The 24889-nt window shown below is 42.3% G+C and overlaps 1 protein-coding gene across 2 annotated transcripts; it reads left to right on the top strand.

Annotated features, from left to right (window-relative positions):
- Positions 1-21663, top strand: LOC115130524 (CCR4-NOT transcription complex subunit 6-like). 2 transcript variants are annotated; one of them, XM_029661762.2, is made up of 12 exons: positions 1-180; positions 1121-1245; positions 1555-1741; positions 1950-2035; positions 2148-2252; positions 2333-2401; positions 2605-2762; positions 2916-3070; positions 3916-4070; positions 13328-13561; positions 14469-14677; positions 15551-21663. In XM_029661762.2, exons 2-12 carry the CDS (start codon positions 1134-1136, stop codon positions 15785-15787), a joined length of 1707 nt encoding a protein of 568 aa, XP_029517622.1. In that variant the 5' UTR covers positions 1-180; positions 1121-1133; the 3' UTR covers positions 15788-21663. The 2 variants fall into 2 exon arrangements, with proteins under 2 accessions (XP_029517622.1, XP_064875678.1); XM_065019606.1 differs by lacking the exon at positions 1-180 and having other exon boundaries at positions 206-1245.
- Positions 21664-24889: the final 3226 nt, after the last annotated feature.

Raw genomic sequence — 24889 nt, 5'->3', positions numbered from 1 at the left:
TGCGGTCCATCCAAGAGCTAACCAATAGCACCAAGCGTTGTTATCACACAGAGAGAAAAAAACCTGACAGTCGCCATGATGCTTGTTTGTTCCTTGTGATACAGCAGCGGAAACGAGAAAGTAGAAACAAAAGAGAGCACCACACTCGTCCTCGCGATACAGATTGGTATGCGTTTGCAGGTAAAATCAACACAAGCGACGAGTTGCTTTGGGTGAAACAGATCCACAACTCAATTGTTTTCAATTATTGCTGCATATGTGTTTCATAAAGTGCTACTTATGCATATATGAAGTCGGACAGGTTCGGAAAATGTAGATACCTAGCTTAGCTAGCCAACATTAGCTTTCAGCGGTGATTTCCATTAGGAATAGCCAGCATAGTTACGCTAGCTAGTTAGCCATAAGTGAACTAGTTAGTTGCTACTCTGTCAGCCTAGCGTGTTATGGTCAGTTACATCTAGAATAATATGCAACCGTTAATATCTTCTCAATTCATTGGTTAGGTAACTATATCAGCTAACTTTAATTCTCAAGAAGTTATTTTGTTGTGGACGGCCGTTCGTTGGCTAATGTGCTAGTTAGCCCCTAACAGTAGCTAAAATTCTCAGTAGCTAAAAGTCAATTTTTCCTGACCCGATGCCGGGCTCAACGAGCCACCCAATTGTCTAACTAGCCGGCCAGTTTGTGTTCTCTAACTATTTAGTGGTGGTCAGTGCTCTGTGTGGCCTGTTGTGTAGAACTAACGTTAGTTTGCTGGTTAACTAGATTACCGAGCTGTTACAATGAGTATCATAAGTTCAACTTTATTGATTTCCCTCGCTGCTAAGTTGTAAAGCAATGCGTTCTCGTTGAACCGGATTTATTTCTGCAATTAGTATCAGCAGCCAGCCAATAATATGGCCACATCTTTGAGCCTCATTTCCAGAAGTTGTCAGAATCAAGCGAAGCCCTCTTGAAAAGTTACGTTCCTCTTTGCATGTTTGTAAAGTACCTAGAAAGCTGCTAGTGAACAGTCACTTTCAAAATGTCCGTTTTGTGCAATGGATATCTAATTGCGTTTGACATGCATGTTATCAGTGGATAGATATAATGTTCAATTACAAAAAAATATTTTCCCCAGTGTTACAGCAGGAATGCCCAAGGAAAAATATGAACCGCCAGACCCCAGGCGGATGTACACTATCATGTCAACTGAGGAGGCAGCCAATGGAAAGAAGTCTTACTGGGCTGAGCTGGAAATCACAGGTGAGCATTGCAGGGGGGTGGCCCAGAAGCTGTGGAGGGGTGCTGTTCTCATATTAGGACTCAGCAAGTGAGGATGCTTTAGTCTAGGCCAGTTTATCAACCATTTTTTTTCAGTGACCAGCATTCTAGCGCTTAGAGGATAAGGTCTTCTGTTTTATAAGCATGTATATTGGGTTTGACCGGCAAGTCTAGCATGATTGTTTACTCAGGTTTGTTTCTATCCAATACATATCTGCTTTGAATGAAAAGCCACCACAGAGACATGACTCAACTGTGTGTTTATCTACCCCTCCACATCTCTCTCTCCAGGTAATGTCAGGAGCCTGAGCCCATCTCTGTGGACTCTGACCCACCTCACTGCCCTACATATCGCTGACAACTGTCTGTCACGCATCCCACCTGACATTGCCAAACTACACAACCTGTTGTACCTGGATCTGTCGTCCAATAAGATCAGGAGCTTGCCGGCAGAGCTCGGCCACATGGTCTCTCTCAGGTGAGCCGCTGGGAACCGCACTTCTAAACTTGTCACTAGTTGGTGCCTGGGAATAACTGTTGCCTGTTGGGCTCACAGAGCATTTACTTTTGCCTGTATAGATCACTGGTCAATGTCTTAATTGTTTATGGGAAAGTTGAGGCAGGGGCTGTAATGTCACAGGGGCTTGTCTCTGACACTTGCGTTTCCCTGTGTCCGTCCTCAACAGGGAGCTGCTTTTAAATAACAACCAATTGCGGGTTCTGCCATTCGAATTGGGGAAACTGTTTCAGTTACAAACACTGGGGTTGAAAGGTGAGTGTGGCTTATCGTCTTGGTAACCATTCCATCCTGGAGACCCCATTGTAGATCCCGTTGCATTTTTCAAAATGTCATTCAACGTTGTCTTTGTTCCTGCTCCTATCAGGAAATCCACTTGCACAAGAAATCATGAGCCTGTACCAGGAGCATGATGGCACGAGGAAACTGCTGAACTACCTGTTGGACAATCTGGCAGGTTCAATCAAATGCAGTAAGTCACCCTCTGTCTCTCACATAACGTTTTAGCAAAAATTACTAATGGCTAACGTGGACAACTCCTCCTGTCCCCAGCCCCCACAGAGCAGCCCCCGTCCCGGTCGTGGATCGCACTCCAGGAGCCGGACCAGACGAGACCTTCTGGTGAGAAACCAGCAGACAGTCCATGTACACACGCACACACACATGGGATGTTTTCCGAAATAAGTTAAATCCGCTTAGTGTTTTGTTTCCTTGCCACAATACTAATGAGTATCGCGGTACTGTTATATTCCCTGGCCTAAAATAAGAATACACTGAATAAGGTTCTATATCCTACGTCTCTCCCACCCTGTCCTCCCTCTCAGCGTTGTTCTCAGTGATGTGCTACAATGTGCTGTGTGATAAGTACGCCACGCGCCAGCTCTATGGCTACTGCCCTTCCTGGGCCCTCAACTGGGAGTACAGGAAGAAGTCCATCATGCAGGAGATCATGAACTGCAACGCTGATATCATCAACCTACAGGTATGTGGGTAAACCTCGACCCAGTGTTAAACAACTCCTGTCGCAGTCATTTTGGTTTCTCTCTGGCAAGTCATTGATCAGTGAACCTGATTTCCCTGGTACATTAAGTCATCTGTCCACTTTAATGTATGGATTTTGATTTATTTTCTACAGGAAGTGGAGACGGAGCAGTACTACCAGTATTTCCTGCCAGAGCTGAAGGATCAGGGCTACGAGGGCTTCTTCAGCCCAAAGTCTCGAGCCAGAACCATGCATGAGTCAGACCGCAAACATGTGGACGGGTGCGCAGTTTTCTACAGGACAGAAAAGTGAGTGCACCGGAGGAGCACTGTCAATGCTTTCTTTTCTTCTCCACACAATGCTCAATGACACACTAGCTAAGTTCCCATCCAAATGGTGACAGATTTTCAAGTAAATATTCTAAAATGTGCATAAAACCAATATGCACAATTTTCCACCAGTGGTGTTTCCATCAACTGCCTTGTTGCTAATAAAATGCTGCATGATGATGTAAAAACAATTTTGCAGTTAAGTTCCCACGTACCGAGAACAAAAAAAAAAACAGGTTAAATTTATCTCTACTGGTGGTTTTGTAACAAACTGTTGTGGTGATATAAATATAGCAAACTTGACCAATATGGTTTTGGCGCATGCTCTCGACAACAGTTTGCTGATAAAGTGGATAGCTTACGTGGATGAGCAAGATCATTTTATTTGATAATTGGCAGCCAATTACCGATCATGTCACCAGCGTTCGAATAGCCTACCCTAGATATTTAGCCTATTGGAGATTTGCATGATCACCGTGCACTTAAATGCCATGTGAAGTTTATCCTAATTGATTTAATCTGCCTAATAAACTTAATGCTTTTCAGCTTTCTGGTGGTAGGTGTTTCCGCCACCATATCTCACATAATGAATTTGAATAACACAAAGATCCCACCATGTCAAACGAACAAATTGTCAGTTGACAATTCTAAAATTGTACTGACGTTTCCTGTTTCCATCAGCCCTGTTGTGATTTTTTTTTTTTTAAAAATGCGTCAGGTAATTCATCCGCATTAAATGGTTGGATGGAAACTTGGTTACTTATCACATCTTACTTCATTTGTTTCTCTGCCCGTCTCTCTTCCCCCTTGCCTTCTTCCCTCAGGTTCGGTGTGGTGCAGAAACACACGGTAGAGTTTAACCAGCTGGCCATGGCTAACTCTGAAGGCTCTGAGGCCATGCTCAACAGGGTTATGACCAAGGACAACATCGGAGTGGCTGTACTGCTAGAGGTCCGCAAGGAAATGATGGAGGAATCCTGTGAGTGTTATGTTCCTTTTCAAACCATTGACCCTACACCTAGTTATGGCCCTCTCCCTTTTCTCACCCTAGACCAGTGATGGGCAACTTTTGATGGGGGTGTGGGCCACAAATAAATCTGAAGTCATCATGAGGGGCTGCAGTGACAAGCGGGACTTCGTACCCACATCATACCCATACATGCAGTCAGAGCCAGCCCTAGCCTTTTGGGGCCCTTAAGTTACCCCCCCCAGCATGCGTTTGTAGTCTACTTGTGCTCCTAATAGCCCATTGCTTTAGCTACTGTCATGGAGTTGGCTAAATATTTTCATAAATAAACTGACAAAACGCTAAATCAAGGTGACTTACAAAGGTGAGGAGGGAGAGCGGTGGTGTAGTGTCCACTTATGTGTACGGCTTGGATGACACCTGCTGGTATGGTACTAAACTGTTAAGTTACAGACCAGATAACATTGTTCTACATGCGGGATATGGAAGTTGTTACACTGGCTTCATGAAACATCCACAACTAAAGAATCATTGTGGAATATGAAAAGACACTTATCCCAAAAGTGTGATGGTGTACTTATTACTATGTGCACATGCTAAAATAAAGGAGGTGGGTAGATGAATGTCATTGTATCAAAGTATTTATAATAAGAAAATCAGATCTCAAACTTTGTTACATTATCAATACAATTGGACATAATTAGATTTTTGCCCAATAGGCCTGGCATATTCCCACGTTCAAGGAGCTTTCTGTTTTGATTAAGTTATTTGGCCTAAAAACCTTTTGGGTCCATCTAATAGAAAAATACAAACTGCCCAGCCTGGCAAGAGTGGCCAAAAAGTTGTTTAGCATCCCCAGTGGCTCTAAGTGTGGAGAGGATATTCTCCACTGCTGGCCGGCTCTCGCATGAGCCTGAAGCCACAGGCTGGCCAAGCTCGTGATTCTAAAATTTAATTCAAAGGCACTAATAAGTCATTTCATTTAATTTGTATTTAATTCTAAAGTAAGTCAAAGCCTACGTGCGATTTACAGACCTATGACTTCATACAAAAAAATGTTTAAATGCTGTGTGGTTTATGTCCCTACCTTAATTGAAATGATATAGCCTAAATTCATTTGAATTCCTCCTTAGGCTCCCTTTCTGGCTCCTGACCTTTTTAAAGTTTATATACTGTTTAATGACATGTAGCCTTTTTGAAATTGTTAGTGTCTTATGTTCACCTTTTCATGGATATTCTTACTGTTCATTCAAATCTATATGGTATAGTTTCAATACATTAAACAGTTGGTAGGTCCAGGTAGTCATACAAATATATTGGTTTTGGTCAAATCCTTATTTTAATGAATGGTGTGAATTTGGGAGTAGGATATTTTTTTTCTGGAGGCCTGGAGCGTTTTTTAGCAAAGCGTAGGAAAGGACATGGAGTGCCTTGAGCGGCCAACTGCTGAACTTGACTCACATAATCTGCTGGGCAGGGGTGCAAGCATGGGGGTGTCCTGGGAAGGCATAGACCCACCCACTTTGAAGTCAGGCCCAGCTAATCAGCATGTTTTTCCCCACAGAAGGGCTTTAATACATACATAAATATTATTGAGCACCCCTTCCCCTTCAGTCGATCCCGCAGGTGAAGAAGCTAGGTGTGGAGGTCCTGGGCTTGAATGATTACACGTGGTCTGCGGTTTTGAGGCTGGTTGGACGTACTGCCAAATTCTCTAAAATTACTTGGGGGGGTGGCTTATGGTAGAGAAATTAACATTAAATTCTCTGCCAAAGCTCTGGTGGACATTCCTGCAGTCAGCATGCCAATTCCACGCTCCCTGAACTTGAGACATGTGGCATTGTGACAAAACTGTTTATTTTAGTGGCCTTTTATTGTCCCCCGCACAAGGTGCAACTGTGTAATGATCATGCCGTTTAATCTGCTTCTTGACATACCACACCTGTCAGGTGGCTGGTTTATCTTGGTAAAGGAGAACTGCTCACTAACAGGAATGTGAACAGATTTGTTCAAAACATTTTGAGAGAAAAACCTTTTTGTGCGTATTGAACATTTCTGCTGTCTTTTATTTTAGGCCATGAAACATGGGACCAACAAGTTTCTATTTTTATTTTTTAAATGCATGGGCCTACAAAAGGGGGTTGCCCGTCGCTGCTGTAAATCCTAGACCTTGCTATGATACTATCCCATTCAGGCTCAACATATATTTTATTAGGGTCCTAATTAGCTGTTGCGAAAGCAGCAGCTAGACTTCCTAGGGTCAACGTAAAACATGGCATGATGCATAACAATAATAACAATGTATGTAGCTTACGGACAGAGCTACATACATTTTAAAAGCAGCGCACACAGCCTATATATCGATACATACACACTAAATATCTAGATATCTATGTTCAAGTAAACCCGTTTTGGAAATGCATAACGCCATCTAACCAGTTATCAAATAATGTTACCGGTATAAGCAGTTCTTAGCCAGCCAGCTAAACTTGGTCATTTTAGCCTGCTTGCTAGCCAACCACCACAGTCAACATATATCTAAGTAGTAAGCTAGAGAACAACTAGTCTAGCACTGGCAGGAACCCACAGAACACAATAAAAAGCCAGCAGATATAATGTAGAGAGAGCGGAGACTTACCGATTGACTGCTGAGTTGGCCACCAAAGTTGAGGGCCAACGTTACCTGTAGGTTTGTAGAAAATGGCGGTTGAAGGCTTCAGTCACGCTCTGCACAATACCTGGTTTGTCAGTCTCATTCTGAATTCTACCTTCCACTGGTTATACTAAGCCATCAAAGTCGTACAGTAGATGTGTGCACGGTTCCCATACTCCAATCTGCTTGCTTCAACCAGACAAACCGGTCCCACTTCAAATGAGTAGTAACCCCATCCTTGTGGGTTTTAGTGTACTGGCTACGGATAGCAGAAGACCACTACAATGCTCACTCGCTCGACTACCACTACCAAATGTACAGGAAATGAGGAGATGCAGTTTTTTTGCATTAATTTATGTTTTTTACTTTGTGGATGTACATAGAAGCTCACCAGCGCCAACACTTGGTTTGGAGTGTAATTGCATGTTACCTGCTAGCCATGCTAACATTAGCCAGCTGGAACTACCTAGGTAGCACTGGTTCTCCATATGATGTTGATAAATAGTGCCTTGTGTGTAGTTCCGAACATAAGTTAATAAATATGTAAAAATGCCAAAACATAACTTTGTAGTTACGATCTGGTTACCTATAGCTAAGACTGACCACAGTTACTTTGAGTAAAAACTCATTTTAAAGTCACTTTTTTTGTTACGGTCCCCACAACAAGAAATACTTAAATACATGTCATTTTTGTCGCTTCAAAGCCTCTCATTGGCCAATGTATAGCATCAGCAATCCAAAGTTTATATACATACTCTTCCGGTCAAAAGTTTGTGGTCACATAGAAATGTCCTTGTTTTTGAAAGAAATTGTAAGGACAGTTGAAAACTTGTGCTGATTTAAAGAAGCAATAAAACTGGCCTTCTTTAGACTAGTTAAGTATCTGGAGCATTAGCATTTGTGGGTTCGATTACAGGCTAAAAATGGCCAGAAACAAAGACCTTTCTTCTGAAACTCGTCAGTCTATTCTTTTTCTGGGAAATGAAGGCTATTCCATGCGAGAAATGACCAAGAAACTGAAGATCTCGCACTACTCCCTTCACATAACAGAGCAAACTGGCCCTAACCAGAATAGAAAGAGGAGTGGGAGGCCGCGGTGCACACCTGAGCAAGAGGGCAAGTACATTAGTGTCTAGTTTGCGTAACAGACGCCTCACGAGTCCTAAACTGGAAGCTTCATTAAATAGTACCTGCAAAACACCAGTCTCAAAGTCAACAGTGAAGAGGCAACTCCAGGATGCTGGCCTTCTAGGCAGAGTTGCAAAGAAAAAGCCATATCCCAGACTGGCCAATAAAAATAAATGATTAAGTTGACCAAAAGAACAGACACTGGACAGAGGAACTCTGCCGAGGAGGCCAGCATCCCTGTGTTGCCTCTTCAATGCTGATGCTCCAGATACTGGACACATTTTATTTTCTTTAAAAAATGAGGACATTTCTAAGAGACTCCAAATGTTGAATGGTAGTGTAATTCATTTCAATTTATGATACAGCATTTACTGGTAGATACTAAGGCAACAGTGGGTATGAAGTCCTGGTTAAGTCATTGAACAATTAAATCATGCTCTGAGAGAATACACTTTTTCTAAAGACTTTCCCAAAACACTTTCCCAATTTTAAATGTTGACTGCAAAAGTAGATCTAACTGGCAGAATTGTATCATGATTTGTGTCTATTAGGTCAGTATTTGCTTTGCAGACTCTGCCATCACATACATGTTGCGGTTCATTGTGTAGTAAGCTACAGAAACACAAAGCCAAACAATGATCTCTCAGTAGGTGGCAATTGAATTAAAGGGCAACTACACCCTCCCCAAAGGTCTCCCGATGTGGTTTAAGCATTGTTGTGGACATCCATTGGGAAAATGTTTCTTAAGTTTCATATATATTTTTTATAAAAACTAGGGGAACCTGGAAAATCAAAACTGGGGAAAACGGTATTTAGCAAAAGATTAAACTGATTTCATAGGGCCCTACAACTGTAGACTGACTGCTTAAAATCGTTAAAAAAAATAACACCCTTTTTTGAGATTGTTGGACAACATTTACGCAATCAATGTAAATATATTGTCAAGTTAAAATGTTGTGTATGCTAGTGATGTACCGATATTACATTTTTGGCCGATATCATATATTTTCCTTGCCCCAAGAAAACTGATACCGAAAACAGATTTACCATTTTTGCAGCCTTTTTAAGCATTCTAGTACCGTTAAATAGTTAACACACACAGACGCAGCGGTCTAAGGCACTGCATCGCCGTGCAAGAGTCCCATAGGGCGGTGCACAATTGGCCCAGAGTTGTCATGGTTTGGCTAGGTGGGCCGACATTGTAATTAAGTTTGTTCTTAACTGACTTGCCTAGTTAAAGGTTACACACACACACGCACACTGTCCAGCAAGTTATTTTGTTGGCATTTACAGTTTAGTTTTTTTATTTCACCTTTACTTAACCAGGTAAGCCAGTTGAGAACAAGTTCTCATTTACAACTGTGACCTGGCCAAGATAAAGAAAACCAGTGCGATTTAAAAACAGTCACACATAAACAAACGTACAGTCAATAACACAAAATAATTGTAAAATCTGGTAGGCAAAAAGATCAGAAGTGAAAATAATTCAAATTTAGCATTGATACTGGAGTGACAGATGTGCAAGTAGAGATACTGGGGTGCAAGAGGGTAAGTAATAATATGGGGATGAGGTAGTCGGGTGTGCTATTTACAGATTGGCTGTGTACAGTGATTGGTAAGCTGCTCAGACAGCTGATGCTTCAAGTTAGTGAGGGAGATATGTCTCTAGTTTCTGTGATTTTTGCAATTCGTTCAAGTCATTTGCCAGCAGAGAACTGGAAAGAAAGGTGGCCAAAGGGAGTGTTGGCTTTCGTAACTGACTGTGTATATTGGTATATAAGTTGCGGGGGCTATTCGATGCTAATGCAGAACACCACAGGGTGTCTTTGTGCTGGTCAAGGGAAGTCAAGTCTGTGGTGAACCGAGGGCTATATCTGTTCTTAGTTCTAAATTTTTTGAATGGATCATGGAAAGCACTTTTATAGCGCAACCAGGCTTCCTCTACTGACGGGATGAGGTGAGTATCCTTCCAGGATACCCGGGCCAGGTTGATTAGAAAGGCCTGCTCGCTGAAGTGTTTTAGGGAGCGTTTGACAGTTAGGAGGGGTGGTCGTTTGACCGCAGGCAATGAGGCGGTGATCGCTGAGATCCTGGTTGAAGACAGCAGAGGGGTATTTAGAGGGCAGGTTGGTTAGGATGATATCTAAGAGTATGCCCATGGTTACGGAATTAGGTTTGTGCCTGGTAGGTTAGAGAGATGGCCGGCGATCAATTCATATATGGTGTCCAGGGCACAACTGGGGGTCTATAACAAGCAGCAGCGGTCAGAGACTTGCTTCTGGAAAGGGAGATTTTTAAAAGTAGAAGCTCAAATTGTTTGGGCACAGACCTGGATAGTATGACAGAACTCTGCAGGCTTTCTCTGCAGTATATTGCAACTCCGCCCCCTTTGGTAGTTCCACCTTGTCAGGAAATGTAATTGTTGGGGATGGACATTTCAGGATTTTTGGTGGCCTTCCTAAACCTGGATTCAGACACGGCTAGGACATCCAGGTTGGCGGAGTGTGCTAAAGCAGTAAATAAAACAAACTTTTAGGGAGGAGGCTTCTAATGTTAACATGCATGATACCAATGCTTTTACAGTTACAGAAGTCAACAAATGAGAGCACCTGGGGAATGGGAGTCATGCCGGGGGCTGCAGTGCCTGGGTTAACATATGCCCCCATTACCAGTAAAACATAATCAAAACTGATTTATTTCACTTACTTGCTGTTCAGTCGTTTCATTCTCAACCAGGATTTCATAATGTCAAGCAGTGAAGTTTCAGCTCTGTCCGTGGCCTCTCTTCCTCGGTGCGCACTGTCACTGTGTCAGTTTCCATCTTGTCTAGCTGTGTGTGTGTAACATTTCATGTAACCCTGTTTGTCTGCATCAAAGTAGCGGCCCTTATCCATAGCATCGAGCATGGTGACTACACAGTAAAGAGTGCCACCGAATCGCTTTGTTGAGCATGCGTTTCAATGCCATGACAGAGAGTGTCTCGTGTGCTGCAGGCACAGTTGATGAGCTTATTTCTCGAGTCAGTTGTTTGAATGGAGCTTAGCTAGTGTGTTCATGTTCTCAAATGCCATTGAAATGGCAGCAGCTGTATGACAACCAGCACATTCATGAGCCTGCAATACAACTTTCCTCAGTACGAAATCCTAGACCTACTGTGCTGTCAGACTCCGCATGCCCATGGGGCTGATATCGCTGGTCCAAATATCAGTTGTGAAGCTAATAGCAATGCTTTTAAAACATTTTTTTTTATAGCAGTGACGCTATTAATGTGTTACTCCGGTAGGGCAACATCTGAAAAGTAGCGTACTTGGTAGTGTGTACCGGTGCTCAACCAGTAGGCGAAAGCCAACGTCACCCACGACAGAGAACAGTTAATTGTCAAAGGCCATGAATTCCATTATCTTGGCATTAATGGGTTTTGCCTTCGAGTTGTCTCACTGAAATTCTTACTTTCAAATGCTCGACTTGACTGCTCGATCCACACAGCAGACATTGGGCTAGGTTAGGAATGCGGTGTTGCACGAGTAGCGCAAAATTTTACGTGGCGTCATTACGCCATGTACCTACCTACGTTATATAGGTATGCATGTCAGCTTTGACATCGGTTTTGCACATTGGCGTTAAACTAGACATTGGGCCGATGTTGGCATTTTTAGCAAATAGCGGCCGATTACGATAAGTTCACCGATATATCGTGCATCCCTAGAATGGAGGGTAGGTTATTATAGGCTACTTGATCATCCTGCAAAATTGAGAAAATCACCTGATATTGAAATTATGAGCATATCATGTGCTTTCCTGTGAGATCTTGTCCTGGCCCAGTATTTTCTTCATTTGTGCCAGTAGCTTTCAGTTGCCACTGGCCCGATTTTGCCACTGGCAAATTTAACTGAATGTCAAGCCCTGACATTTGTCACCCTAGCCCCTGCACCTGGCTCTTTGTCTGGTTCTTACTAATTTGGTATTCGTAGAACTGAAAGGACTGAGTTTTGTAATATGGTGGGTGAATTATTTGGCGGATATCCACATGGCTTAGAAATGGTCTCTCCCAGTCGGTTTTCAAGGGTGTACCACAGGGGCTTATCTTCATCTCACTTTACATTTAGAACTTCAAAAGGGGAGAGGCTGTTGCTGCACTATTCTGGCTTGTGTCCCATGGCTGTGCTCTGCCTTTTTTAAAGGGCAATTAGCCATTGCTACATCAATTTTTGGACTTATAAAGGAATGATATATTCCTCAAGAATCAATGGGTACATGAGCTTAGTTCAACTGTTGTACCCCATCAGAAGCCAAAATAAAAACACCATGTGAAGTGTTGGTCCCATGTTCAATGAGCTGAAATAAAAAATCCCAGAAGTGTTCCATACTCTCTCAAAGCTTATTTCTCAAATGTTGTGCACACATCTGTTTACATCTCTTTTAGTGAGGATTTCTCCTTTGCCAAGATAATCCATCCACCTGACAGATGTGGCATAGAATCTGATTAAACAGCATGATCATTACACATTGCAGCATGATCATTGCACATTGTACTGGGAACAATAAAAGGCCACTCTAATGTGCAGTTTGGTCACATAACACAATGCCACATATGTCTAAAGATTGGAGGGAGCATGCAATTGGCATGCAGAATGCAGTAATGTCTCCCAGAGCTGTTGTCAGAAAATGTAATGTTAATTTCTCTACCATAAGCCGCACCAAACGTTGTTTTAGATTTTGGCAGCATGTCCAACCGGCCTCACAACCGCCGACCCATGTGTATGGCGTTGTGTGGGCAAGCGGTTTTCTGATATCAAAGTTGGGAACAGAGTGCCCAGTGGTGGTGGGGTTATGGTATGGGCAAGCATAAGCTACGGACAATGAACACACTTGCATTTTGTCGATGGCAATTTGAAATGCACAGAGATACCGTGACGAGATCCTGAGGTCCATTGTTGTGCCATTCATCCACTCATCACCTCATGTTTCACCATTATAATGCACTGCCCCATGTCGCAAGGATCTGTACACAATTCCTGGAAGCTGAACATTTCCCAGTTCTTCCATGGCCTGCATACTCAACAGATGTATCACACATTGAGCATGTTTGGGATGCTCTGGGTCAACGTGTACAACAGTTTCCACCAATATCCAGCAACTTTGCACATCGATTGAAGAGTGGGATAACATTCCACAGGCCACAATCAACAGCCTGATCAAATTGATGCGAAGATGTCGCACTGCATGTTGCATTTTATATTTTTGTTCAATGTATTGTCAACAAAGTAGATATTATAAGGAAAACTATAGCCTCAACATGGTTAAACTATAATATTGATATCATGGATGGCAGTACTTGCATCCATGGCTCTGTTTTATGATTTTAAAGACATGTTCCGTTTATCCATCTTTTTTCCAAAACAGTGTTGGTGACATTCTTTGTTTCTACTGCTTATTGACCATTTTAAAGTAACCTCAACACATGTATTTTTCTCTCTCTTCTCTCCAGCGGGGAAGTCTCTGCACGGCATGGAGAAACAGCTCCTCTTGGTGGCTAATGCCCACATGCACTGGGACCCGGAGTACTCCGACGTCAAGCTGGTCCAGACCATGATGTTCCTGTCTGAGGTGAAGAACATTGTGGACAAGGCCACTCGCAGCCTCAAACTCTCCTCTGTCTCTGGGGAGACCAATGGCATCCCTCTTGTTCTCTGTGCTGACCTCAACTCTCTACCAGACTCTGGTGAGTGGCTGGGTTAGACGATGTTAGGTTCTAATTCTAGTAATAAAAAAAAACTCACCGGAAACTGTGAAAGCTCAAACCAAGTTTATTCTTCCCATTGAGTCAATACAGCTGCATTAGACAAAGACATGTTTACAATAGTTGTGATATAGCAACCCCACTTTGGGTGGAGTCTCCTCCTTCTTGCTAAACATTGTATCTTTATTGCTAGGCAGGAAACTAAGTGATACGGGCAATGAACTTCTTTCTCCCTTAACCTGACCTGACTTCGACCCTCTTCATCACTAATCCGTGGCTCTCTCTCCCTATCAATGCTGCCACGATATTGTTTTCCCTGCACTCAGCACATTTCAAGCTTAATTGCGTACACCGTATACCTTCCTCCTACAGATAACCATTAAATTCTGATGTAGACCCTCTAAACCTAAGCACCCTATTTCAATAGGGGCGGCAGGGTAGCCTAGTGGTTAGAGCATTGGACTAATAACCGGAAGGTTGCAAGTTCAAACCCCCGAGCTGACAAGGTACAAATCTGTCGTTCTGGCCCTGAACAGGCAGTTAACCCACTGTTCCTAGGCAGTCATTGTAAATAAGAATTTGTTCTTAACTGACTTGCCTAGTTAAATAAAGGTAAAAAAATAAATAAATAGGATACCTAATAATTAACCCTATCCCAAGTTTAGGACTTAGTACCCAGAATCCATCAAAGGGAAAGGTATAATCGATAAATATAGTGATGGGCCCACTAGCTGCCTGCTTGGCTTGGTGATGGTTACTTTGAATGAAGGAATTTAGACACGTATGGGTTGTTCTATAGGGAAAACATTTTGCAATGGAAAAGTAACTGGACAAGTTTAGGTTTACTGAACAGGACTCATGTAAACTCCTACCGCCCCCCTCTCTCCAGGCGTGGTGGAGTACCTGAGTCAGGGTGGAGTGGACTGCACCCACAAGGACTTCAAGGAGCTTCGCTACCTTGACAGCCTCACCAACTTCAACTGCAATGGCAAGAACGGCAACTCCACGTCCAACTCCAGGATCACCCACGGCTTCAAGCTGAAGAGCGCCTACGAGGACAGCCTGATGCCTTACACCAACTACACCTTTGACTTCAAGGTGAGGGAGCCACACAAACACAGGCAGACCCGAAGCAATGTCTCTGACACCGCCTTTTGACAGTGCTACAGATTGCTTTTTGTTCTTGTCCTGATTTATCAGGAAATCCTATTTTTCCCGACATTGAAATTGACCCATGGTCTTTTCTGCAGCATTACACCTGCTTTGCAAAGGTTTCATGTACTCTGACGTTTTGTCCACTGTGTCTAATTGTTAGTTATGTTCTCTTCCTCAGTCATCACCTTTTCCGTTAGCCGGAAATGTTACTTTTGTACTGATTTTAAAACAAATGTCTCTAAATTACATTTAGCAATGCACGGAAGTTGTTTCAGGTTGTTTGTCTTTCAAACGCATCATCTCTACTCTTCCTGTCTGCAGACTTGCAGTATTTTATAACTAATACTGGCCCACAAAGTTTCTCGCACCAGTGAGTCTGCGACTGACTGTTTTCATGCAGGGGAGAAGTATTATATCATACAGGTCCACCAAGGTGGTTGAGTAGTTGGTTTAGAAATGCTAAAACATTTGCAAAGCTAGCTAGATAGCTACTGTACAAAGGAATGGATCTCAGATAAGTGGAAAAAGACATTGACACTAAAATGGAGGATATTGCCAAGCAGATGACAAAGGAATATGTGCCTTGTGCAAGGAGCCAACGCTCACTTTGTAGGGTATCATTCCTGCTTGTTTAGCTCAATCATTGCAGTCAATTTGGCAGTCGGCACTGGGCATTCCTTAAAAAGCAGTATCCTGCTGTAACAACATTCAAAACGTTTTTTATTTGATGGCCGATTTTGCCCTCCTAATTAAAATCTGTTTTGTAAAAGCTGTCACTCATCCCCCTCCTCTCTCTCTGTCTCGCTCTCTCCTCAGGGTGTGATTGACTACATCTTCTACTCCAAGCCTCAGATCAATGTGCTCGGCATCCTGGGTCCCTTGGACTCCAACTGGCTCCATGAGAACAATATCAGCGGCTGCCCGCACCCCCACATCCCCTCTGACCACTTCTCCCTGTTCGCCCAGCTGGAGCTGCTGTTGCCCAGCACTCTGCCCCAGGGCCAGGCCAACAACCAGGTCAACGGCATCCACCTGCCTGGAGGACGCAGGTAGTGGTGAGACAACCCCACTCCAGGGGCGCTGTATGCTATAGCAGTGTGCAGCCTCTAGCCCTCCAGCTCTTCTCACGTTGTCACTTGGAGGAAAGAAGATGAGACGGAATACACAACCAACCTGTAACATAAGAATCAGCCGTACAGTGAGGTCTGGCCAACAGGGATTTCTGTTATATATTTTTTATTTTCCTCATTGTCGTTTTCCATTTTGTTTTCATTTAGAAAATGTCAAACCTGTCTGTTGTGTTTTGGATACCCCCCCCGGTCATTCTTACACAACGCTTTTCTAACTCCTTAACAGACAGAAAGGATGCTAGCTTCGATTATATCACCATATCCCCCCTGGCCCCCGTCTAGATATTTAGATCTTTAGCAATATCACCTGACTCTTGTTGTCTTTGACATGGCCTGTGCAGTCTTGAACAATGGCACAAGAAATACCTTGTATCAAGGAGAGAAAGGACACCACTTCTAAAGCTTGCAGCTGATAGTCTGTCCTATACCAATCTCAAACCAGCAAAAATGGCAGAAACAGACATGTCTAATGTTTCAGCCAAGGCTAAGAGTGGGCCTTGTCTTTTCTCTCCCCACTGAGATCAATGTGATGGTATATCTATCTACCATATAAGGCATAACATGGTGTGCCACTCCTCCTTTCTGTGCTATAGGGCCAATCTCTCTGTGGGTCCAAAATTGTGGTGCTCACCGGGTGCTTTGTGGTGCTCACCAGTCCACTACTATTGAGTAATAGAACCTAGTCAGTTGTCTCCCTCTCCAAGTGGTGCAATAGGAACTAACCCCACTGGTGCATGTAGACTGATGTCACTGCTGAGAGGCAATTCCATGGTAACTCTGTGACACTGACTCCGATTTGTAACTTTAAAATGTATGTCAAACAACCAATGATTGCAAAGTTAAACAAACATACAACTCTATGCACAAGGACTACTTTTTAACAATTTCCACTGAATTTGACAAAAACACATTTAATTGGATCAGTGCAGGTGCAAAGTTTGGTAACAGAATGACAGTTTGTGCCATCGTTCTGTTACCAACTTTTCATCTGCACTGTTCATCAAGTAAATGTTTTTGTTCAGTCTTCTGTGGGAATTGTTGAAAGTAGTCCTTGTGCATAGAGAGGGTTTGTTTGACATATGTTTTTAAAGTGAAAAATCTGGGTCTCTGTTCCTGTGGAATTGCCTCTGTGTTTTTAGATGTTGATGATTATTATCCTTTTAGGAAAGGATGACCGCAACCACCAAATACACTTGTCTGGACCTGTTGTATGGAAGCAAGTAAGCTCTAGTTAGCGAAGGCTTGTTGGCATGCCGGTCAGGCATAGTGCTAAAAAAAAATGTATCTGTTTCCTCTGGATTGGAACAGATTTGAATGATTTTAAGTAGTTGAATAACATGTAATTAGTGGCCAGCTCCCATCCCCTTTTGCACACTGTTTTTCCTCTGCATGTGTACGTGAACAGAGTCATTGTTAATATGACTTCATTTGGACCAGGGATGTGCAACTCCAGTCCTTGGGTGCCGGAGTAGTGTCTCACTTTTTCACCAGCTCTAGCCAACACAGCTGATTTTTAAACTAATTGGGTTTTAAACTTATCACGACTAGTTGATTATAGGAGTTGGGTGCGTTAGCTGGGGCAAAATTGTGACTGCAATCAGGCCCCCCGGGGACTGGAGTTGCCCATTCCTGATTTGGACCATATACCACCTTTTGTAATGGGGTAGGGGATTTTGGCTGAGGAGCAATGCAACGGAGGAAATTCTCAACTAAACATTTTTCAGATTTGTTACTTTTGAAAGAGGGAGGGCAATAGCTGATGTACAGGAGTTTAAACCAGCAATCCTCTCACTGTCACACACGTGGACATACGCAGAGATCTTGTAGCACTGTCTCTTGAGGCCAGTAGTGATTTTTTTTTTTTTTTTTTTCCCTCAGCCATAAATTCCGTACTCTACAGCAGTGGGTTTTTTTTCACAATTGTTTGTACAGAATATAAATCTAGATTGTCTTTACACGATTGTATATGAGTCACAAAAGACCTGTTTTCTGGCAGGGTTTTTTTTGTACTATGAGTAAATTATGATCCAATTTGAAGAAGAAAAAAGACAGGATTGTATTGTAAACTATGGCAATTTTTTTTTATCCAGTAAATGTTAAGATGAAATTGAAATGACCAGCTTGTACAAAAGACGTAAGGGGTTGTTCCAGGCGTTCGCTGCCACTACTTTGCACTCCTGCTCTAGTTTAACTCTTTCTATGCGTCTGTATTGCTTGTTTTCCTGTTATGATTTGAGAACATGTTTCTCAGATTGTAAATAGATCTACTGACTAAATGATGCATCTTCAAATCCATTCTATTAACAAGCCATTGGTCCATACTGCTGCCAGCCAGCCTGCCAACAACCGACCCATTCATCCACTCACAGTTCAGACAAAAGTAAGGTTAGGTCTCCAATAACACCCTATTCACTATAGTGCACTAATTTTGGCCAGTCCTGTGTAGCTCTGTTCAAAAGTGCACTATATAGGAAATAGGTTGTCATTTCAGATTGACCCTAAGAGTGATTTTTTTTTTTTGCATCATGCACATCCAGTATCCCACAATTGGCGTTGTACAACCGGAACGTTGTGCCTCACCGTAGCCGTTTTGTTGTCTTGCACTACTTCTAATCGGCCAACTCCGGAACAACCTCTTCTCCCATTTTATTTTTTAAATACTGTCCAGACATTTGATGTCCTTTGGGGTTTTTGTTATCGTTTTGTATTTTCTTTCTTCTTTTTTGTATGAGCTGTGACAATGTTGTGTGTATATACTCCTTGTTGAGCGATCTAGTAATCCGGTATGGAATATTTGTCAAGCTTTAGTTTTTTTTCACCGGGGCAAAGTGAAGACCTCTTCTGGAACCCCCTTACCTCCAGAATGTTTTGCACCCTCCGTGTACTTTAGCTCAGCTCTTAGAACCCCTTGATAGTCCCTTGTCACCATAGTCACCTAGCCTGTCTTGCCCCTCCACCGCTGAATTCTGAATCTAGAAAAGCATGTTCCCTTATACCTAGCCCTATGTCCAACCCCCTAGACACTACAGTCAAGTGTATTACTTTAGTCCTTTTAACCCCGCTACTGAAGCCCCTGTGCGGTTCCATCTCCTCTGCCGTACCATCTGTGAGGAACTGACCCGTCTCCCCATCTGTCAGGTGGCCCAGACACACTCTCTCTCTCTGTTTTGTTACCATCGGGACTGAAATATGTCTGTGACTGACTATATATTGCAACTGTCACATTTTAAACAGGAAATGGAATGATCACGCCCCCCCCCTCCTTTCCCACATTTATTATTGAATAAATTAAAGTCACCTTTTTAAAGTAAATATGATTCTTTCGCCACTGTGCTAAAGTTTGAATTTTATGAATTTTTACAGAGGGGAAAGGTTGAAATGGGAAATATAAATTTAGTCCTAGTTCAAAAGCTTTTTTTCTGTCCTTACTCTCCCCCCTTGATATATTTTATTTGTTTTGAACAGAAGCAAATGTCCAGTTTGATACCCCTGAATTGCTGGTAGTATTGTAGTAGATTTAAAGACTTAGCTTTTTTTGTAAAGTGTGAATAAAAGATGTATCTCTTGTTTCCTTCCTAAAACTTTTGAATTGTGTTGTGTATATCCTATGATTGCTACACTTTCATTTTTACTCATTGCTTTTCCATACCTTACCCCACCTTTCCATCAACCAAATGATCTTTTTTGGGTAGAAATGATAGTCATCATTAAAACATTAACTTGGTCAACTTTGGGTCGATGTAAAAAATGGACGCAGAATGAATCAAGATTCCTAAGCGGAGTAGTTTAACTCCAAACGTGAATATTTACACTTTCTGTATTTGGGATGTCACTTAGGCTAGCAGATGTATACTATTGTCTTAGCTCAGGATAGCCTTGTCTTATTAGCCGATTCAGTTCTACACAGCACTATTGTTGACTGGTGTGAAACCAACATGAATGTAAGACGAAGCAAAAACGTATTTATACTACAAAGCAGGATCAATGAGTTAGCCAGTTAACTTTGATTAACAACCATAAATAACTAGATTTTCTGGTTCATTTAAAGATGCAATCAAACTTTGGTGTAATTTCAAAAAGTAGTTTTGAGTGGTTCTCACGATCCAACGGTGGCCCCAGTTTTGTGTACTTAAGTCATCCATTTCATATGTTGCAGTTCGTGTGGTATGTAACGAATCCAGTTCATACTATGTTATGAATTTGTGCTTAAGATCCTGGCGTGTATCTTTTAAGGAGACAACTTCGACATTTGTTTTTGGTTGAGTCAATGAGACCATGCCCATTTCAAGCCTATCGGTCTTTAAAAAATGTTTATTTCAGAAAATGTAGACAAGTTAGCTGGCTAACTCATTGATGCTGAGAGGTATACTACAAAATATTAGCTTGAAATGAGAAGGACCTACTTGACTCAACAACCAAAAATACAAGTTCATTCTTAATGAACCAGAAAATGTGTGGTTATTTCTGGTTGATCATCAAAGTTAGCCAGCTAACTCATTAACTCTGCTTTGTAGTATACCCCTCTGCTTTGTAGTCTGGTCCTGTGGTGATTTGAGTACTATTTGGTCCTTGCCACTGTTCTTGTGCTTCATAGTAGCTAAACGGAGTAGTTACTCTGGTCCCCTCCTGGCCCTCACTTTGAACCCCCCAATCTATGATTGGATCAAGGAGGGAGAATGGCACTGCTTGACGTGTCACCATTCACTTCAGTTAGTTAGTGATCCCTGTTGAACTCGGTTTACTTTTTCACGTTTGCATTGTGCTTCTGTTTTCTCCGTTGTATAAGGACTTGCCCTGACTGCGCTCCCTGTCGAGGTGCACACTGAAGCTGCTTTCTGTGTCCAAGTGTAGAGCACCCTCTCACCTTAACGCGTGTCAAACTAATTATGACTGCTGGTTTTTGCTCTTCCCTTGTAATTGATTAAATTAAGGTCCCTAAATGGTAAGGATCTCTCCTCACCTGGTTGTCTAGGTCTTAATGGAAAGGGAAAAAACAGCAGACACTAGGCCCTTCGTGGAATGATTTTGACGCCCCTGTTCTATACAGTACATACACATCCAAAGACCACTGTCATGACTTGGCTCTTTGCCTTTTCCAACAGCCTTTTATACATTTTGTTTTTACAACCATAACAGTTATTTGTCTGTCAAAAAGGATTTTGGCTTGCAACAGTGCATCTTATTTCAGACCGGTCATTTCCATTCCCCAGAAACTTGGCAGTATTACCCTCAGAGTCATTAAGAAAATGTTTTTGAAAATGATCCACTACTCTTTTTTTTCAGACACCCATTTTTCTGCTGCTTTTCCCGTAAGACCGAGTGCAATTACAGCAGATTCCACCTCCACTAACAATCACCCCATTCACTCATCTCTCTCTCCTGCCTCCATGTCTCCATCTTGTATAGGCCTCACCCTCCTCCCTGCTGATAGTGATAGACAATCCTGATCATCAAACGATCTGTAGCCAGCTGAGTACATGCTATATTGATGTGTCACTGTATTGTACATACACAGGACCAACTACTTGTTTACCATTCACGGAATACCAGCAAAAACACTTGCACAACATTCAAAGAATGTTCATCAACAGAGAATAAAATGAAGGCAGCTGTTTTTAAAATTATACAAACTGTTAAACTGAATGGTAAACAAGGCATTTTCAGTTTTCTTCTTAAGCCATCTTCGTGGTTTGTCTTTGGACTAGTTTTCTGTTTATAACACCCTTTGGCTTGTTTTCTTTAGTCCTACCTATCTATTTTCCTACTTCTGGTTGAAAATAAATTCTATATCTGTTTCAATTGGTCTCCTCTGATTCTTTGCAGCAGAACTTGAATAATATAGTTGTCAATACATGCTATATGTGTTCCCTGTGTCCTGCCTCCTTTTTCACAGTATTTGGAGTATGTTTAATGTAATCACAAACATGTTTGTGTTTAAACAAATACAAAATCTAGCCTTGCGAAGCTGAGGTTCATTGGAAGTAATCAGTGAGATTTGTTATCCAGATATTTTTATCTACCTGTATTTTATTATTTATTACTTTACAGGTAAAAGACAGACTCCGTGGCTGAAGGTTATTGCAGCCTGATGTCCCAGCATGGATTGAAGACCACTAAGTAGGTAAGTATTATCATCGTTATGACCACAAGGTGGCACTATAAGATCAAACACCGTTGTGCTTAGCAAATAACAGTGTCCTGTGTTTTTTGATCACTGTCTGACACCTGTGGAACATTTACATGTTATAGGGGTGATCATTGAACATATACACTGTACAAAACATTAGGAACACCTGCTCGTTCCATGACCTCAACCAGGGGTTGCCACTCATTTGACGGAGGGCTGAGTGTGCAGTTTTTTCCTTTCAAATAAGACCTAGGCAACCAGGGGAGGGGAGATCCTTAATTAGTGAGTTAATTCATCAATTGAGTACAAGGGTGGAGCGAAAACTCGGCCCTCCGTGGATTGAGTTTGACACGTGACCTAGAATGACCAGTTGAATCCAGGTGAAAGCTATGATCCCTTATTGATGTCACCTGTTAAATCCACTTCCGACAGTCTAGATAAAGGGGAGGAAACATGTTTAAAAAGGATTTTTAAGCCTTGAGACATGGGTTATGTATGTGTGCTGTTCATAGGGTGAATGGGCAAGACAAACAATTTAAGTGCCTTGGAATGGGGTATGGTAGTAGGTGCCAGGCACACCGGCTTGAGTGTGTCAAGAACTGCAACACGGCTGAGTTTTTCACGCTCAACAGTTCCTCGTGTGGATCAAGAATGGTCCACCACCCAAAGGACATCCAGCTAACTTGACACAACTGTGAGAAGCATTGGCGTCAACATGGGCCAGCGTCCCTATGGAACGCTTTCGACACCTTGTAGAGTCCATGCCCTGGCAAATTGAGGCTGTTCTGAGGGCATAAGGGTGTGCAACTTAATATTAGAAAGGTGTTCCTAATTTTTTGTACACTCGGTGTATAATATTTGTAGTGCAGTAAAATCAAACCTTCTGAGGGTGTTGAGCATATTACTTAGTCACAGTGTGGCTGCTGGGCGAAAAAGGGACATTTATGGCTGAGGTAGGGCAGGTGTGTGCTTATTAAATTAGACTTGGTTAGGGTCAAACGACCGCAGACACCTTAGAATCAAAAACAGAATGAGTAGAGCTCGCCTCACATCCAGAACAAACCCTGAAGAGGTGGTTATTGATGTGGTGATTATTGATGAGATGCTTAAAAACCTCTTAAGGATCTGACCCTTTTTCAGGACCTGAAGCAAGGATGTGCATATTCTTGATACCATTTGAAAGGAAACACTGAAGTTTGTGGAAATGTGAAATTAATGTAGGAGAATATAACACATTAGATCTGGTAAAAGATAATACAAATACACTGCTCAAAAAATAAAGGGAACACTAAAATAACACATCCTAGATCTGAATGAATGAAATATTCTTATTAAATATTTTTTTCTTGACATAGTTGAATGGGCTGACAACAAAATCACAAAAATGATCAATGGAAATCAAATGTATCAACCCATGGAGGTCTGGATTTGGAGTCACACTCAAAATTAAAGTGGAAAACCACACTACAGGCTGATCCAACTTTGATGTAATGTTCTTAAAACAAGTCTAAATGGCCTCCACGTGCCTGTATGACCTCCCTACAACACCTGGGCATGCTCTCCTCCCAGACCTGGACTAAAGCATCCGCCAACTCCTGGCTGTTGCAAATGCCAAACGTCCTGCACGGTGTTGGGCTGTAAGCACAACCCCCACCTGTGGACGTCGGGCCCTCATACCACCCTCATGGAGTCTGTTTCTGACCATTTGAGCATGCACATTTGTGGCCTGCTGGAGGTCATTTTGCAGGGCTCTGGCAGTGCTCCTCCTGCTCCTCCTTCCACAAAGGCGGAGGTAGCGGTCCTGCTGCTGGGTTGTTGCCCTCATATGGCCTCCATGTCTCCTGATGCACTGGCCTGTCTCCTGGTAGCGCCTCCATGCTCTGGACACTATGCTGACAGACACAGCAAACCTTCTTGCCACAGCTCGCATTGATGTTCCATCCTGGATGAGCTGCAATACCTGAGTCACTTGTGTGGGTTGTAGACTCCGTTTCATGCTACCACTAGAGTGAAAGCACAGCCAGCATTCAAAAGTGACCAAAACATCAGCCAGGAAGCATAGGAACTGAGAAGTTGTCTGTCACCACCTGCAGAACCACTCCTTTATTGGGGGTGTCTTGCTAATTGCCTATAATTTCCACCTGTTGTCTATTCCATTTGCACAACTGCATGTGAAATTTATTGTCAATCAGTGTTGCTTCCTAAGTGGACAGTTTGATTTCACAGAAGTGTGATTGACTTGGAGTTACAATGTGTTGTTTAAGTGTTCCCTTTATTTTTTGAGCAGTGTATATATATTTTGTACCATATTTGAAATGCAAGAGAGAGGCCATAATGTATTATTCTAGCCCAGGCACAATTTAGAGTTTGGCCACTAGATGGCAGCAGTGTATGTGCAAAGTTTTAGACTGATCCAATGAACCATTGCATATCTGTTCAGAATGTTGTATCAATACTGCCCAAATGTGCTTAATTGGTTTATTAATACATTTTCAAGTTCATAATTGTGCACTCTGCTCAAACAATAGCATAGTATTATTTCAGTGTAATAGCTAGTATAAATTGGCCAGTGCAGTTAGATTAACAAGAATGTAAGTTTTCTGCCCATATACGATATGTCTATATCCTGGGAAATGTTTTGGTTACTTACAACCTCATGCTAATCACATTAGCCTACTTTAGCTCAACCGTCCCGTGGGGGGGACACCGATCCCGTAGAGGAGTAACTGTCCAGTGAAAATCTAACTTTTAAATGCTTATGTGTTGACTCATACCCAAATAATATTGTTGACCCGTCCTATACTGGCTGAGCTAGCCAATCAGCTGTTTACTTGTCATTAATATTTTTATTGACTGGTATACGCCCACACCATTCTGTTGTTGGGGTATGCCCACATA

Source organism: Oncorhynchus nerka, linkage group LG6 (assembly GCF_034236695.1).
Source record: "Oncorhynchus nerka isolate Pitt River linkage group LG6, Oner_Uvic_2.0, whole genome shotgun sequence".
Classification (NCBI taxonomy): domain Eukaryota; kingdom Metazoa; phylum Chordata; class Actinopteri; order Salmoniformes; family Salmonidae; genus Oncorhynchus; species Oncorhynchus nerka.
This window is presented reverse-complemented; position numbering and strand designations above follow the sequence as displayed.

Excerpts from the sequence above, each read along its gene's own strand:
- LOC115130524 (XM_065019606.1), top strand. The coding sequence starts at position 1,068 with ATGTTATCAGTGGATAGATATAATGTTCAATTACAAAAAAATATTTTC. Across the intron at positions 2,402-2,604 it reads GGACCAGACGAGACCTTCTG|CGTTGTTCTCAGTGATGTGC; the intron begins GTGAGAAACCAG and ends CCTCCCTCTCAG. Across the intron at positions 3,071-3,915 it reads GTTTTCTACAGGACAGAAAA|GTTCGGTGTGGTGCAGAAAC; the intron begins GTGAGTGCACCG and ends TTCTTCCCTCAG.